The sequence below is a fragment of the Eublepharis macularius genome, chromosome 2, assembly GCF_028583425.1.
Source record: "Eublepharis macularius isolate TG4126 chromosome 2, MPM_Emac_v1.0, whole genome shotgun sequence".
NCBI lineage: Eukaryota > Metazoa > Chordata > Lepidosauria > Squamata > Eublepharidae > Eublepharis > Eublepharis macularius.
Genome location: NC_072791.1, coordinates 194,590,795 through 194,607,571, shown reverse-complemented (window position 1 = coordinate 194,607,571; position 16,777 = coordinate 194,590,795). Strand labels below are relative to the sequence as shown.

At 40.8% G+C, this 16,777-nt stretch overlaps 1 protein-coding gene across 3 annotated transcripts in view; it reads left to right on the top strand.

The window, feature by feature from the left end:
* The window catches only part of COBLL1 (cordon-bleu WH2 repeat protein like 1), a 124,106-nt gene extending 107,560 nt beyond the window's left edge, over nucleotides 1-16,546 (top strand). For all 3 annotated transcript variants that reach the window (XM_054970737.1, XM_054970736.1, XM_054970738.1), the window contains exons 10-15: nucleotides 130-288; nucleotides 4,282-4,498; nucleotides 6,714-6,772; nucleotides 7,087-8,651; nucleotides 9,660-9,839; nucleotides 14,615-16,546. In XM_054970737.1, the coding sequence (XP_054826712.1) occupies nucleotides 130-288; nucleotides 4,282-4,498; nucleotides 6,714-6,772; nucleotides 7,087-8,651; nucleotides 9,660-9,839; nucleotides 14,615-14,704 (2,270 nt within the window). In that variant the 3' untranslated portion in view covers nucleotides 14,705-16,546. The remainder of the gene's footprint in view (nucleotides 1-129; nucleotides 289-4,281; nucleotides 4,499-6,713; nucleotides 6,773-7,086; nucleotides 8,652-9,659; nucleotides 9,840-14,614) is intronic.
* The last annotated feature ends 231 nt before the right edge of the window (nucleotides 16,547-16,777 follow it).

Sequence of the window (16,777 nt, the reverse complement as noted above, 5' to 3'; positions counted from 1 at the left end):
GCATAGATTTAACACAATCAACTAACATGACCGTTGTTGCTTTTCTCTTTTTCCTTTCTTGTATTTCCTTTTGCATTTTCAGGTTAATGCTAATAAATTCATTGTATTGTTTCCTAACCTGCTTCTTAGACAAAATAGTTGACCTAACCGGAACTTCTGCACCACCCCGTGCCACGTGCCAGTCTGAACCCTCCAGTCCTGCTCAAAACAATGGGCCACAAAGCTCAGATACAACTAAACCTTTGGCTAATGCTGATATCCCAGATGAATCTGAAGTGTCTCTTAAATGTAGGTGGTTGTCCTCTACTGTCTCGTATGATTAATTTAGTAAGATTATGTGCACTGTTGTCATCATAGGTACTAGTGGTTATGCTAGGGAAGCAAGACCTTCCAAGGGGTATGTAAGAAACGGGTCCACATTATATAATCCTATTTAACTCAATATGTTCTGCCCCAATGATTTCAGAAATTCTAAGCTTCATTTTTAATGCAGTGGGTTGGATTCTGCAATGCTGTAGCAGAAGAGAAACACTGTTCTATTTGCCCAACAGCTACTATGAAGTCAAGCACTGATTTTGCTTTTCCAATCAGTATAGCTGTGTGGAAAAGGTTATTTCATGTCATTGTCACAGTCTGATTTAGAGACGTGATTATGATTTGATTCAAGGAGATCATTATTGGGAAGGAGGATTGCTGAAATATTCTTTTGTGCTATGTCTTGCACAAGTGGAAACGCAAGATGGGATACCATCAGGTTGATTTAGGGCAAGGGCTACTTGCACTGACTTTCTTGTGTTTCTGTTTACACACCAGCTCTTGCACAAGAATACTTGTTATTTTATGCCTAACGGATTGTAAAGGGGGTTTATTAAGAGGAAAGGGGAAAAAACACAGAAAGTTGGGATGGGGAGAACTGAGAATGTCAATTGTGCACTCTTTCTTTCTTTCTTTCTTTCTTTCTTTCTTTCTTTCTTTCTTTCTTTCTTTCTTTCTTTCTTTCTTTCTTTCTTTCTTTCTTTCTTTTTAAATTTTTTAATTAATGCATCACATATTATTACATTTCAATACAGTCACAGTTCTCCTATGATACATCTTTTACCCCTTTTGTAACCCTCCCCCCCACATGGTGGCCATCCTATAACTACAAATTAAATTTTTAGCCATGAGCACATTTTTTCCAATTTTCCAAATATAGTTGTATTGGCTTCTCCATTATATACCCATTGAAAATATGCAGTCCATTTCTCTTTTATCTCCTCCATTTTTCCATCCCATGCCTTATCTTTTTTTAAACATTCCAACATATCTGATTGAATATATTCATACAAGTAATCATTCCATCTTTCTAAGGTCCATTTTAACTTCTCCTTCCAACCGTATGCAATCACTGCATGTGCAGCTAGTAACATTGCTTTGAAAATATCCTGGTTTTGTTTCTCAATTCTAATGTTTCCCAATACACCCATGAATAATAGATCTACATCTATATTAAGGTTGACCTTACATACCAATGCTATTTTCCCCCGTACCTTTTCCCAAAAATCTATAACCTTTGGACACTCCCACCATAAGTGGGAGTACCACCCTTCTTTTGCATTGCAATGCCAGCAGTTAGGTTTCATCCCTTTAAACATGTATGCCAATTGGGCAGGAGTTCTATACCACTTCATGATTATCTTTCTTTCAAGTTCTCTATACTTTTCTAGCTTAATTGCCTTCAAATTCACCATTAACTTATTAACCTCCTCAGAAGTTATTTGTTTTTCTTTATTCCATTTATTTTTTAAAGTTCTAAACATAAACTCCTTATCCCTCACCAATTCAAGGTAGATTTTCCCTGCCAGCCCTTTCTTAATTTCATCCACATATAATGCGTGTTCTATATTGTTGTCTTCCCTTTTAATAGCTTCTTTATATTTATCTTGTTTAATTAAATGGTATAACCCCCTTAAATTTAGCCAATATCTTTCCCCCAATTTTTGATTCAATTCCTGAAGTGGTAACAAATCCCCTTGACCATTATACATATCCTTCACTCTAGTTATACCTTCCGCCTTAAGATCTTCCCAAAATTTCGGGTTCATCTCCTTCTCCCAGATATACTTAAGTGGAGTACATTTTGAGTTCTGTGGCATCATAGCCGTTTTCCACCTCTTCCAAGCAATCAAGGCTATTCTTCTTGGGCCCTTTGCTTGCCTTATCTCCTTTTGCAGATCTCTAGTATAAATACCATAGCTACCTGCTCCCTTATTGATTGCAGATTCAAATCTTGCCCACTTGTCCCCTTTCCTCCATTCTAGCTCCATCAATGCTTTCAACTGGAATGCATCATAATAGGCTTGCAGATGTGGGAGTCCCCATCCTAAATCATCTTGGGGCGCATATACCAATTTTTTTGAGATTCTTGTTTTTTTCCGGCCGAACACCCAATTTTTAATATTTTCATCCCATTTCCCTATATCTTTCTGGTCAAGTTCTATTGGGAGTTCCTGAAGTAGGTATAACATCTTTGGTAATATAAACATTTTAACTGCTCTAATTTTCCCTAAAATACTCAAATGTTTATTCTTCCAATCCTTCAATTTCTTTGTTATCTTTGTCCAAACCTTATTATAATTGATTTTTTGTAGCTTCTCTATGTTTCTAGCCAGGTATACTCCTAAATATTTAATTTTACTTACTCCTGAATTCATCCCCGTTAAAACTAATATCTCTCTTTTAGTTTCCCTATCTACGTTAAGAAACATTATTTCAGATTTCTTAATATTGACACCAAGCCCCGAGCTTGACTTGAAATCTTCTAAAATAACTAGCAATTCTCTTATTGCCTGTAGCGGATTATTTATTGTCAGCAAAATATCATCTGCAAAGAGATTTAACTTAAGTTCTTCCTTACCTATTTGAAATCCCTGAATTCTACCACTATTTCGAATCCTATCTGCTAGGGGTTCCATTGCTAATGCAAATAGCATCGGGGATAATGGGCAACCTTGCTTTACTCCTCTCTGGATTGAAATTTCTCTAGTATGTCTATTGTTTATTCTAATAACTGCTTTACCGCCCCTATAAATTACCCTTATAGTATTTAGGAACGGTCCAGTAAAACCAAATTTCTCCAATACCTGCATTAAATAATTATGATTTAAGGTGTCAAACACCTTATAAACGTCTAATTTTAGTAGAGCTAGGGTTTTCTTTTCTTTATCAGACAAAACATTTAGTATATTTCTCAATGGATGGGCTATAAATCTATTCTAGACAAAACCATACTGATCTTCCTTAACTAATTTTGGTAAGTGTTTTTCCAATCTATTAGCTAGAACTTTCTTTCTTTCTTTCTTTCTTTCTTTCTTTCTTTCTTTCTTTCTTTCTTTCTTTCTTTCTTTCTTTCTTTCTTTCTTTCTTTCTTTCTTTCTTTCTTTCTTTCTTTCTTTCTTTCTTTCTTTCTTTCTTTACATTGCCCCATGAGCTTCACTAAATTTATTATAAATATGAAGCATTACAGAAAGTAAAATTGCAGCAAGAACTGTTGATGTGTTATTTCTCTTATGATTAAATTAAATGAGAAGATGATATGGCCAAGGTGTTTATGGCAAGCTGTCTTTCTCCCCTGCTCCCACTTATATATGCTTCCCTCAGAAACCAGCGCTTTGCCTCACAAGAACCAAACACACTGCTCTGTTTTGCATTCTGGCTACTGATCTATATGACATTATAACTTTCTTAGAATTACAAACTACACATATCTTCTCAGTGAATTAATCAGTAAATGTGCTTTGTTAGCCCTTCGCTGGAACTGGCGTCCATGGGCAGCAGCTGAGTCTCCAGCAACTGGGAAGGGACCATTGCTGACCTCTGGCATTGCCATTGAGGAGAAGTAACAATGTCCACCCTCTTTAGGCAGCAGTGAGGATTGGGCCCCCTCTGGTGAAGCTACCCTCTTCTCCTTGGCAAAGGGAGAAGGCAGATGGCTGCTGTTCTTGCAGTCATTTCTATAAACCTACCTGTGTGAAGCAGCAGGCAGAAGCCACCAAGTCCTTGTTGAGTTGCCTTCTCTGTGCTGGTGGGTGGCCAAGCCAACATGGCAGACAACAGCAGGTGCTGCCTGGTGACTTCCTTTGTGGAAAGGACAGAGAGCAGGAAGCGATACCCACCAGAGTGCATCTTGTTGAGTGATCCTCAGAATCTATATCCATCCCTGCCCTTTGCTTTCTTAAAATGTACTTTCATGTTCTTATTTTTCTTTGTTCTCCCATCTCTGTGCTTTTCTTGGGAGTGTAGCTGACATAGAGTCTGAATATAGCCTTGAGGAGATTGATGAAAAGGAAGAGCTGCATGAAGAGAGTACTGATACCGTTCTCAGGACTCAAGAGGTCTCTACTCCCTCTATTGCTCCTCATGTACCACCCAGTCCTGGAAAAACTGAGTCTGCTTCATTGGTGGCTTCAGATCCTGGTGCTGGCACTGAAAAAACAGAAAAGTCAATTGCATATGACAAGTAAGTATATGAGATATAATACTAGACTGAAAGGGTTGGAAGCGGAACTCGGAAATTTATTGCTTCTGTCACTGTGCCTCTCTATGGTTCAGGGGTCCCCACTGGGGTATCTGTGGATGCCGTGGTGCCCACCAACACCTTTCTTTATTTTTTTTTATATTTCAATTTATATATACCGCCCATCCTCAAGGGCTCTGAGCGGTGCTTGCCAAGTGTTTTTAGAAAGTAGACGGGGCCAGGTGAAGTTGTTGCCCAGCAGGCTTTCTTACTAGACTTTCAAGATCTGATTGGCTGTGCAGATTAAAAATGGCAGTATTTCAGCAGCAGCTGTCGGCACAGTGTTGGTGATCAGTGTTGGTCCTTTGATCAGCTTTGTCTGGTTAGCCAGCTGTGGCCTCTCCTGAGCAGAAAAGATCTGGCCACTGTGGTGTATACCCTGGTTATAGCTAGATTAGATTATTGCAACGCACTTGAAAAGTGTTTGGAAATATCAATTGCTGCAGAATGCTGCAGCCAGGATGTTAACTGAAGTTGGGACCATACCACTCCAGTTTTGGTCCATTGCTCAGTTTTTTGGGGCACAATTCAAGGTGCTGACATTTGAAACGCTGTATGGTTCAGAACCAACATGTCTGAAGGGCTGCCTACTTATTTATGAGTCTACTCGACTGCTGCATTCATCTTTGGAGGCCGAGTTTCAGGTGTCCCTGCTTTCTGAGATAAAATAGGAGGCAATCTGGGAGAGCGCCTTCTTGGTTGTGGCACCAAATCTGGAACTCTCTCCTCTCGGATATTCATCTGTCCCTTTCTGTCACCAACTTCTGCCAGTGGTGCGGTGTACCCTCAGTGATTCCTCCTTCATACCCAGTTTTTAAAACTGTTTTAAACTTTTTAATTGTTGTTTTTATGTCTTTGTATATTTTTAAATCTATGGTTTTAACTGTTTTAGTAACGTGTTTTGGTTGATTTTAATGGTTTTATAATACGATGTTAGTATGTATGTTTTAGTTTGTTAGCTGATGGCCCTTGTGAGGGCAAGAAAGGCAGGATATAAATTTTGTAAAATAGAATAAGTATCCTTGTTCTCTTTTGCACTTGGGCTTCCTCAGTGTGTATGGCTCCACCTCCTGTGTCGGCCATTTTGTGGTTGGCTCTGCCTCCTGAAGCAGCCATTATGGCTGTGCAGCCACCACCTTGTGTCAGAATTCCAAATGTTCCTGCTGTGAAAATGTTCCTGCTGGGAGGTTCACAGGGAGAGGCCCTCCTGACTGCCTCATCAACCAAATAAGCACAATTGCTGGGTACAAAGGAGAAGGCCTTTTTGGTGGCAGTTCTACAACTGTGAGACAATCTCCCCAGGAAATTGCACTTGGTCCCCTCACACTCTAGCTTAAGTAGGCAGCTGAAGAGTGTTTTATTTAGGACAGCATTTTAACTTATTTTAACTTTTTAAACTTTTGTTTTTAACTGCTGTTTTTGAGTTTCCATTGTAAGCCACTTTGAGGGAAGGTGGCTAATAAATAAACATGCCCACAGGCTCAAAAAGTTTGGGGATCCTGGCTTTATTTGTTGGAAGACATAAGTTTCAAACAATTAGACTTACTCCCCAGAAAGAGTCCTTAAAATTATAACAACAGAATAACAATAATAACATTCAATTTATATACTGCTCTTCAGGACAACTTAACAACCACTCAGAGCGGTTTACAAAGTATGTTATTATTATCCCCTCAACAATCACCCTGTGAGGTAGGTGGAGCTGAGCGAGCTCCAAAAAGCTGTGACTGACCCAAGGTCACCCAGCTGGCTTCAAGCAGAGGAGTGGGGAATCAAATCCAGTTTACAGATTAAAGTCCCATCGCTCTTAACCACTATACCAAACTGGCATATTATAGCTAATATGCCTCAATTTATTCCTACAAAGGGAGCCCTACTTCCTACTGCGTAATCTCTTTATGTTAAATACCTTAAATATTAGAAGGGGATTGAAAAATCAATATATTTATTCTCTAAAGGAGAAAGCCATGTGTTCAGCATATACAGAGATTTTTGTAGAAGCAGTTCTTTTTTTTAATTCCTGAGGTTTAACAGCATCTAATTACAGTTTTTGGTATGGGGTTGTATTGCTTTTGCTTCTGAAGAACCTTGGTATTTGTCTTTTCTGTTTATTTACTGACAGCATGCCCTCCAACATTTTTGTGTTTTTGTTTTGCAGAGCTCAGCACAGACAGAGGGCTCGTACAGAAGTTACTACACCTGAGAATGGAAACAAATGTGAGTTTCTGTTCCTTCAGAGCAAATGACATTGCATTCAGGATTTTTTTTAGTGATATAGATAATCTCTACAATGATTCCTGTGACTGAATGCAAGCATCCTATTGAGTGTAGTTCACCGAAGGAAGGTTCCCACTAATGATTCTAAGAATATTAATTCTTTTAATTCATTCTAATGGATCTTTTTAGTTGCTGAAAAATAATGCACCAATAGAAAGGTTAATCCTATTCTGTTCCATGTAGGAGTTTAAATGGGTAAAAATTAAGGGTGTATTCTCATTTAATTTCAAAATTGTATTTATCTTTTGAAAAAGGTCAAGAGAGTTCAAAATGTCTTCCATTGATGACAGACGAAAGCAAGGTTGACATGGAAGATAGTAACAAGCTTGGATCGGGAAGTACCTCAAACTGCCAAACTTGTCAAAATGAAATCAGTCAGGAGCGCAACCCACAAGAACTTTTGGGAGGTCTGGAACTGTCCAATTTGGAGCCAGTAAAGACTCAAGATGTTGCCATTCAGACAATCCCATCTGCTGACAGTTTTGTTCAGCCTGTATTGAATGAGAATACTCATCCTCAGCATATCAAGCAAACCATTCAGAAAGGATTAACCCATATGCACAAATCAGCTCTGGAGAATCAACCCTCAGAGTTCATATATAGGGTGCACAAGACTGTAGGAACTTTAACAGAGTTCAGTTATCCAAAGCAACAAGCTGTGCACGACAGAACAAATCCCAGGGGTGACCAAAATGAAGTATGTGCTAATGAGGATAACCTTCTACCACAGAGAGTTGTCCAAAGTCCTGTTAGTTCTCCCACAAAGAGTTACCCACTTTATCAACAACATTCAAGCCTTAAACCCAAACCTTCCAATGAGATTACAAGAGACTATATACCCAAAATTGGAATGACAACCTATAAAATAGTGCCTCCAAAATCTCTGGAAATACTGAAGAATTGGGAATCGGACACGGTTGAGGATCAGGAAGCTGTCTGTTTGCAGACATCTCCTCAGCATGAAAATTCCCCAGAATTTGGTACACAAACAGAAATTTGTAATACCCCAAATCAAACAGAAGTGCCTGGGTTTAGACATGAAGTTGTGTTGCCAGGGAATGATCTCCTGCATAAAACATGCCGTGTTGGAAATAATACCATAGTTTCTCTCTCTAATGCCCAAGGCAAGAAAACGGGAATAGAACATTCCAAACCTAATCCACGTCACGTAATTGCTCCGTTGGCGCTAAGCACAGAAAATAAAAGTTTTTCACCACCCGCAGTGCGTGAAAAATCAAGTATATTAAGTCCACCAGCAAAGCCAAACACTTTTTATTTGCAGATGCAAAAGAGGGCCTCTAGTCATTATGTAACATCGGCAGTTGCAAGAAGTAGTTCTGTTAGCAGCCCTACTCTAAATGAAGCTAAAAGTATAGTGGCAGAAAAAAAACCAGTGTCACCAGATCAAACGTCTTTTCCGTTTCCTAGAGTAATCAGTGTTCCTTCTCAGCCAGTTGAGGAAAAGGCTGAAAATGGTCATAATGATGAGAAAAAACCAGATGTTCCCACTTCTCCTGTAAAACTGTCTAAGCCTCTGAATTCTCCCCCCTCCCAGCCTCCGCCATTCAACCTGAAAACGATAAGGACTTTTCTTGTGCCACAACCCTACTCTAGTTCTAGGCCTTCCCCTTTTGCTCTTGCTGTGTCATCAGCTGTTAAGAGATCACAATCATTCAGTAAAACATGTACCAGTACAAGTGAGCCGTTACAAGAACTGTCCTCTGTTGACCTTCCTTCACCAACATCCAACACGGAGATGAAGAACCATTCTCCTTTGCAGAGCCCAACGGACGGGTCACCGCGGATCATGGTAGAGAAGGTAAAATTTTTAAATACCCAGTGGATTGGGGTTCTTCTATGCGGCTGTCACCTATTTTGTGATTTTTTTAAAAGTATTGCCTTTTTAATAAACCAGCGCTATTGGGTTGGTCATATTTCCCAGGTGACTTGTAAAATGCAGTAGAAATATTAGAATATTAGGACTAGTGTTGTTGTTTATTATATTGGGCTTTTCAGGCAATGCTGTTCCAAAGCATTTGTATCAGTGAAGAGAGACGAGCCCATCACAGTGGTTTACAAACTACAGTGACAAGATATACAGGGGGGGGGGGGGAGGGAGATCAAGGCGACAGAATTTATATCCAATTAAAGTCACCCTGATTTTTCCATGCTGCTGTTCTTGCTTAGATGGAAGTGATATAATCCCCCCACAGCCCTTATTCTTCTAGTCTGGGGATTCCCAACAGGTAGCTCATGAACTACCAGTATCTTGCTGGCTGATGCAGAGTAGCTCATACATCCCCAAGAAGACCCAGGAAAAGATCACAAAAATATCTGCTTCAGGCTTTTTTTTTTAAAAAAAGAAGCTTTTATTCCATAGGCTTTTCCATTGTGCTGCTGAGCGGATAACTTTATTTCTGGTGCTTTTCCTGTTCCATGTTCTGTTTCTAGGACACAACAAAACTTGGTAACATGCCAGGGTGGGGTGGAGTGAGGGGAAAAGTAGCTCTCATTAAAGAGTTTGTTGGGTGGCCCCTATTCTAGCCGGTGACAGAGGCCAGGGTGTGCTTTCCCCCTCTCTTCTCCCGTCTCAGGGGAACTGGCAGTTGAGCAGAGTGTTCTTTCTGGCAGGGAGGGGGAAGCCAATTCCCTGAGTCGGCTGCTTCTCTGGTCAGTGTGTGAGTCCAGGCTGGTTTTCTCCTTTCTTGGGTGGCGTTCTTCCTTGAAAAGGAAGGAGTTGCAAGCTGTCTGTAACTCCCTAACTGTTGGCGTAGCACTAAGGACGTGCCCTTGCTTGGGGCAATGTTGTTGTTGTTTCCTCCAACAGGAAAACAGTTGTGCAAGCAGTGAGCAAAACAGGCAGGTGCCCTCTTTATCCGGCCACCCAGCAACTGCTGTCTGCGAGAAAGGCACTGGTGTAACACTCCAACGCCCTGACCCAGAACAGATCCACCAGAGTTTGCTGGCTGCAATCCGCTCTGGAGAAGCTGCTGCCAAATTGAGACGGGTGAGGTTTTTTCCGCCCCTCATCGTTAAATCAATGACAATGGATTTACAGTGTTTATCTCAAAATCACCACAGCAAGTCACCATTGGCCTTAAACATGAGTCCTGTGAGAGTGTGACTTTTGAATTCTGCCAATAAAGATATTAAGGAGCTGAATGAAAACAGGTTGTGCTGTCCTTGATTCGACTAATGGGAAAAGAGTGCAAAGAATGCTCAACTTGAATACATTTAACATGAAATTTATGGAGGTAGGGTACATATTTGGGATACATGGTAGAAGTCAGTTCTCTGTGGAACAAATAGGTTAGTATTTCAAAATGACTTGCTTTCCTGCCTTTCAGATTTTGAAGGTTTTTCCTCAATTAGTGAAGAACATACTAAGATGGAATGGGTATATCTGGGTATTTTTAAGAGATGAGCACTTCTTTGTAGGCGCGTAATTATGCAATAGGAACATTTTGATCCTCTCAGAATATCCCTCTGACGATCTCGTCCCTATTTTCCATTACTACAGGCTAGTGCCTGTCATGATCACAAAACAGGACCACAGAAACAGTAGGGAATTCTACATATTAATAGGAATTCCAAAGTATTTATAAAAATTCAACTTCGTAAACTAACTAAAAGAAAAAGATTCCTCCAGTCCCCAAAGGTCTGATAAGGTCTGAATATTCTTGAGAAGCCCACTGAGAAAATTGAGGTTGGGGGAAGGAATCAGCCTGCTTATTTTGAGGGGTAAGATTTCTAAAATGTTCCTCCCTCCTTTGATTCCTTCTGGTCCCCCAGCTTGTAAATTAGTGAGGCTAAAGAGAGCGGTACTTAAAATTCTCCAATCTGAACTCTGGAGCAATTAAGGTATCTCCTCTTTTCTTTCTTCCCCTCTTTGTTCTGCAAAAACTCACCAGCTGTATCTGTACTCGGTCTCTGTCTCCTCAGTTCCTTCTGCTATATGATTGCCTAAACGTTGTTGTTGGCGCAACTTCTTTTTTTTTCTATTTATCCCAGAGCTGGAATTACAAGTCAGTGGGAACATAGGTTCCTGAAGAAGATAAAAGGTCACCACTATTGATCTCAGCCTTTAAAACAGGATCCCCCAATATGGTGCCCTGGGTTACTTCTCTTAGTGTCCACTTAGTGTTCAAGATGCAGCGCGAGGGCCTCCCAGTTCGGGTTCAAAGTGGGTAGGGTCGTTGTAAGGCTGGGGTTGTTATTGGCAGCTCTCATTCAAATGGAAGAGTTTTCCATTGGAGGATCAGGAGGACTGGTGAGCACCTGGACTTTCCTTAATCAGTGTGTTTCCATTCCACTTTCTTCCCAGGAGATGTGAGGAGGAAGGGAGGTATTCCATTCAGTGGCAGCCACTTCTGAGGCAGTCATTTTGGGTGGCACTTAATACCCCCTCTCAAAATCCTGAATATGCCCTCAGGAAAAAGGTTGGAGACCCCTGTTGTAAAATAGCCATGCTCAATTGTGCCTTCCTTGAATTTCACCCTTTAAAGTCATTACTTCTACCTCATTCAGTTCTTTCCCCCCCAATACCACCTTCTTTAGCTAAGCCCCCTTTGATAAGCCATCCAGGTTTTCTCCTATCTGTTTTTCCTGTTTTCGATTGCTCTGTCCCTATGAAGATGTTTCACCTCCTGCTCTTTCCTCCAAGTCATGTCTTGTCTGTTACAGACGGTTTCCAGTGCCTTCACAACAACTAACTTGGTCAACAAGGCAAGGAAATTAGAGTCCTGCATCTCAGGTGTTCAGGTTCCTAAGTCCTGAGCCAATGCCCTCAATAGTGTGCACCCCGGAGTAGTTATACTCTTCTAAATTCATTAAGCCTAGAAGGGTGTGAATCTACTTTAGGACAGCGCTGAAAATTAGAGTAAACTATTATCAACTGCCATTTGTGGGGGAGTCAAAGTGCTTTTGTTGGGTAGTTCTGGCATGCTGTGTGAGTGTGAAAGGTTTTTTTTTTTTTTTTTTTAAGGACAGCACCATCATGGGGAGAGAGCATCTCTCAGAAAGTGGTATCTTTTCTGTGCTCATGAGAAGTTTGTGGAGAAGGAAGCTTTTTGTCAAACAGCTGAGCAAATTTCATGGAAATTGAAACAATGACTTTGCTGTTCACCCAGATCTTGGACACGAATCACAGCTCAGGCAAAAGGTTCAGAAGGCTGATTTTTAAGGAACTCAATGACTCAGGGAGCTCCGTGAGCTGTCACTGAGGTTGTCTGACCAAGCTAAGTGAAGTTCCCCAAACTGGACTAAGTTACAGCATTGGCAAAGTCTCATTATATACAATAAAACCTGTTGTGCCTAGCTTCACTCTAGTCCAGAATCACCGGGACAAGGGCCTACAGAGTATATATCAATCCTTGAACAGTTTCCCCAGGCATTCTCAGACATGTTCAGTGACTGCACAGCTCCCTTGTTCCCAAGTTGTGCCCTGAGGGAGGGCTAATAAGTCAGGGACTGCATAATTCCCAGGAGCCTTAAAGGTCTGGGGGGCTTTTACATGCTTAATTCTAGTATCCAGGGCTATCGATGAAAGTCTGAATTAAAATTGACAGTTTTGTTATCAAATCCTATTGAATAACATAGGCTATGTTGGTGAATCCTGTTTTTATTCAGAAAGTCATTCAGATTTCCTTCAGTTTTGCTTAATTGCAGAAGAAAGCTAATTTATTTAAAACGCATTTCATGTGAACAACTGTGCTTATTCACCATCTAACAAATGTAAGGAAGTGAAGCTACAGTGAGAAAAAAATGTGGCATCAAATTTATTTTTAAACATGCTGTGAAGATGAAGTCAGGCAATATCTTTAAAATGTTGCTTTAATTTTTAAAGTGAGATCTTCTACACAGAAAGGATTAAACTGTAATGTCAGCAAACCAGAAGTTACCAGATTCACATATGTAAAGTGCAACTGAAAGAATATTTAACTGATATTTAAATGGCAAAGTTGGGCTAAGTCGGTAAAAGTTCTGTCAGGTGCTCTCTGTGTCCGCCAAGCATTCAAGAAAGGAGACAAAAATTGCTGCTTTTCTCAGCCAAACACATTTTTTTTCTTTAATAACTTGCTAGCATGCAGAGCCAAACTCTGGCCTTTTGTGCTGCAGCTTTATTCCTGTTGAATAAAGCCCACAGTAATTGCTAACCAAGTGGGTCAAATGAGGTAGGGGTTTGAAGCTATTTTTCTCTAGAATATTTCCATCATGTGCTCCAGCTCACTGTCATGGTAGAATCACACATGCAATGTAAAGGGCAAGATGGTTCAGGTGTCTGCAGGGCCATTGGTCAATTCAGAAAGTTGATAAAAGTGCATTGGAATGGACTTCCTCTTTTTCACATGTGTATACCACTGGTGTGAGAAGCCCCTGGCCCTGAACTTACTGGAGCTGGAGTTTGCGGGCTGCACGAAGTGGGGTTGGAGGCAAGACCGGCCTCTTTCCCAGCTGGCCCCATGGATACGGGCTCCTACAGCTGTGTGGTGAGCCGCGGGATTCAAATCCCGGCTGAGTAAAGGAGGGCAGGGCGATGTTGATGGACCTGAGAAGCAAAGTTTCCCCTCATACATTCGTCACTTGGGCTTCAAACAGCAATCCCCACCCACTCACCTTTCTTCTAGTTGATAGTTGTAGGTTATTTGTGGGGCAGTGTTATTTAATTATGTAACGTTAAGGAGTTGCATGGGAGTTTGGTTTGGGAGTTAGCAATTTTGTTATTCTAGTCACAACTTTGGGAGCGGCAGTTTGTTACTCATTCTGTATAACATACAGGGTTTTACATGCGGGATTTTGTTCATTACTGTAATTTTACGTTTTGTCACAACTTTGGGTTGGCTGTTTTGGAGCTGGGCTCAGATCCCTTGGCGAGAAACAGGGATCCCCATAGATGGGTATCCTCATAAGGGATCTTGGAGCAAGCATGGCAGCAGCAAGCCCGGCTTGCGGGCTGCCAGAGTATGCCTGCTTCCAGGTGACGGGGGAACCATGTAGAGGCTACCTCTCATTGTGGTTCCCACTAACAGTTATCCCTTGGTTCCCCTTTCAGCAGGTGAGCTGAAAAGGCGAGGGGGGGGGTCATCAGCTGGCAGGCGGGTCAGCCAATGCTGGGGTCCACGCCCTAAGCAGGGCCAACGCTCTTTATCAATAAAGCTGAGTCCTGTTTTTCTCCACACACTGTTTTCATGCGTATTTTGTTGATTGCCCAAGCACCCTCAGCCCTTGAGCTGGCCCCGCAAGCACTGACATGCTCTAAGTGTCATGTGTTACTTTCAGTTTAAAAATAAAACACGTACCTAACACAGAGGTCCAGGATAGTCTTTTTGTTTGAAAACCAATTAACTGACCACAGATAAAGCTTCTCTCCCCCCCCCCCCAAATCACATGTTCTGAAACACAGGAATCCTTCCTAAGGGTTTCCCTGAGCTCAGTAATTAACTTCAGGGCTTCCCAGCTCAAGGTGCCCTTCTGAGTCAGGGGAAGGAAAACACCCTCTTGAGCAGACCTGATCTGTGGGGCCCAGTTCATCCAGGCTCTTCCGATCCCGCCTGCTGTTCTGAAGAAAGGAACCCTTGGCTCAGCCTAAAGCCCCATCCTGACCCCCGAGCACAGGCCACACGGCTGCTGCTAATTCCGGCATCTAATATTTACAATTTTCACATGATCAAGGATAGCTTCTGGGATTATTTAGTTTTATAGTGGGTGTCTTCTAGGTTGAGCCACGGCTGGCTTTTGTGTGTGTGTGTGTGTGACCTTAACAATGACCTTTTTCTCGTTCAGGTTGGTCCTCCATTAAATACTGTTGCCGTCAACGGGCGATCCAGTCTTGATTCCTCAGCGACCATCGAAGCAAGATATGACCAACACTAGGATTCCACGCCAAATATTTTGCACTTTAATCACCACTGCAGAGACCTACTTTAAAGTTAATGGCATATTCCTGAAGAGTATTTGTAAATGCAGGGTTGTTTGGGGGTATGTATTGTCAAGTGGAGTATAGAAACTTCACACAGGGCCTTGATGCCTGGGAAAGAGAATATATAATTTATAGCAATATGTTTTGTCTTTAAGCTGAAAAATGCTGCTTCGGAGCATAAAACGGGGAGCAGAAAAGTTCGCTGCCCTGATAATCAACCATGTTCATTTCCACTTTGCCCACAGCGAATGATATGTTGCAACATGCTGTATAATTCCGGCGTATGCGATTCTTAATGTTTATAGCTGCCTAATAATTATGCTCACAAATGTATGCATAAGTTTAAATAATAATTCTGCCATCTGTTGCCTTGAATTGTTACACTGAAATGAATTGCTATAGTTAGCAGGGTGCTCTCTAGAATGGCAATTTATGCGAGTTTTCCTTTCTTCAGTGAACAACAAAGAGCAAGATCCTGGCGCAGTTAGAGCTAGTCTGAATCCCATTGATTTTATTGCAGGGGGTGGGGGGCTAAATATATTTTCTCATTTAAAATCAGTGGGACTGAAAAGAGCTTAACTTTAGCTGGATCTTGCAACTTCAGGTTTAGTCTTATGTGTTGTAGCGTATTTGCTAGCAGCAAAGTGAGGGAATAAAATAGGAAGTCTTTAGCAATTCGTTTATTGACACTGTATGATTTTGTGTATGAAATGTTGCAAAAGCAGCCTCACAAAAGTGCCTTACCAATGCCACACATTACAACAGCGCTCCAAAGACAGCAGCTTACGGAACACTCCCTGTGATAAACAGGTACAGAAGAATCCAAACATTATCATGAGTGTTTTGGCAACTTCTGTTCTCGATTAAGGATGATAAACAAACCTAAGAAATAAGTCTGGGGAAAAATTGGAGGTGTGAATTAGTATTAATTGCTCTCATTCAGAGCTCAGCAGTGGATCTTAGTGATGTTTAATATTCCTGCTCCTTTCCCCTTCTGAAACTTGACAGCAAGGATGAAGCTGAACAAAGAAAAGGATGTGTTGACTAGGGCAGACCAGTATCTGATCTACAGGGAATGCATCTGGAATCTGTTTGCTGACAAACAGCGCTGGAGTTGCTACATATATGGAAAGTAGTGAAAACTCTGTTTGCCAGCTGATATTTATTCTCAGGCATAAGGAGGCAGTTTTGGATTTGGTGGGTCTTGAAGATTCTGAAAGGAGAGCAGCATCGACACAAAACTACCAAAATTATATCTGAACTAGGCTGCAAATGTGTAAAGAAGTCAATGCAACTGAATACTTAAGTTTGTATATAGATATCCCCCCTCCCCTCAATACTTAGAAAAGTAGTATCTTATTTTTATAGTCTAGATAACTTTTAAAATTCAGGAGAATAGAGGTAGGGAAGGAAAAACAAACTCCACTTTCTGCAAATAGTAAAAGAGGTGGTGGTGAATTTGTGTATTATAAATCAGTTTTAATAATTACACAATGTCAATGAAGTAGTTTTAACATTTACATAAACCTGCAGCCACAGAATTAATTGCTACTGAAGTAGACCTATGCAATTGAGCGGCAATGCAGACAGCAGAATCCTCAGTAACAGGTGTGCTTCTTTCTCCTTACATCTGTTCCTGTACAGTTAATGTTGCATTTGTCAACTGAAATTGCTGTGTGATCCTCGCTTTGATCAATCAATGGAATTGTAGATATAAGTGGCAAATACTGGGATATTTGCAGTGCTCTAAAATAATTCATGTTTGTTTTTGTTAAATAAAAGGAAATTGTATTTAGTTTTATGCTTAAATATTCATGTGGCTGTGTACATAGTTTTGGGACTTTCCATTCAAATATTGTTTTAGGGACTTGCATTGAAATACATTTTTTCATGTGTGGGAGCAGAATGTTGGATAGAAATACAAAACAGTTAACTAAAAATGCCTTTTATATATACCTTTGATTAGTCACAGTTGCAGTTATTTCTGTTCGTTGTTCTCACATGAAACACTGGGCTTACTACCTGAT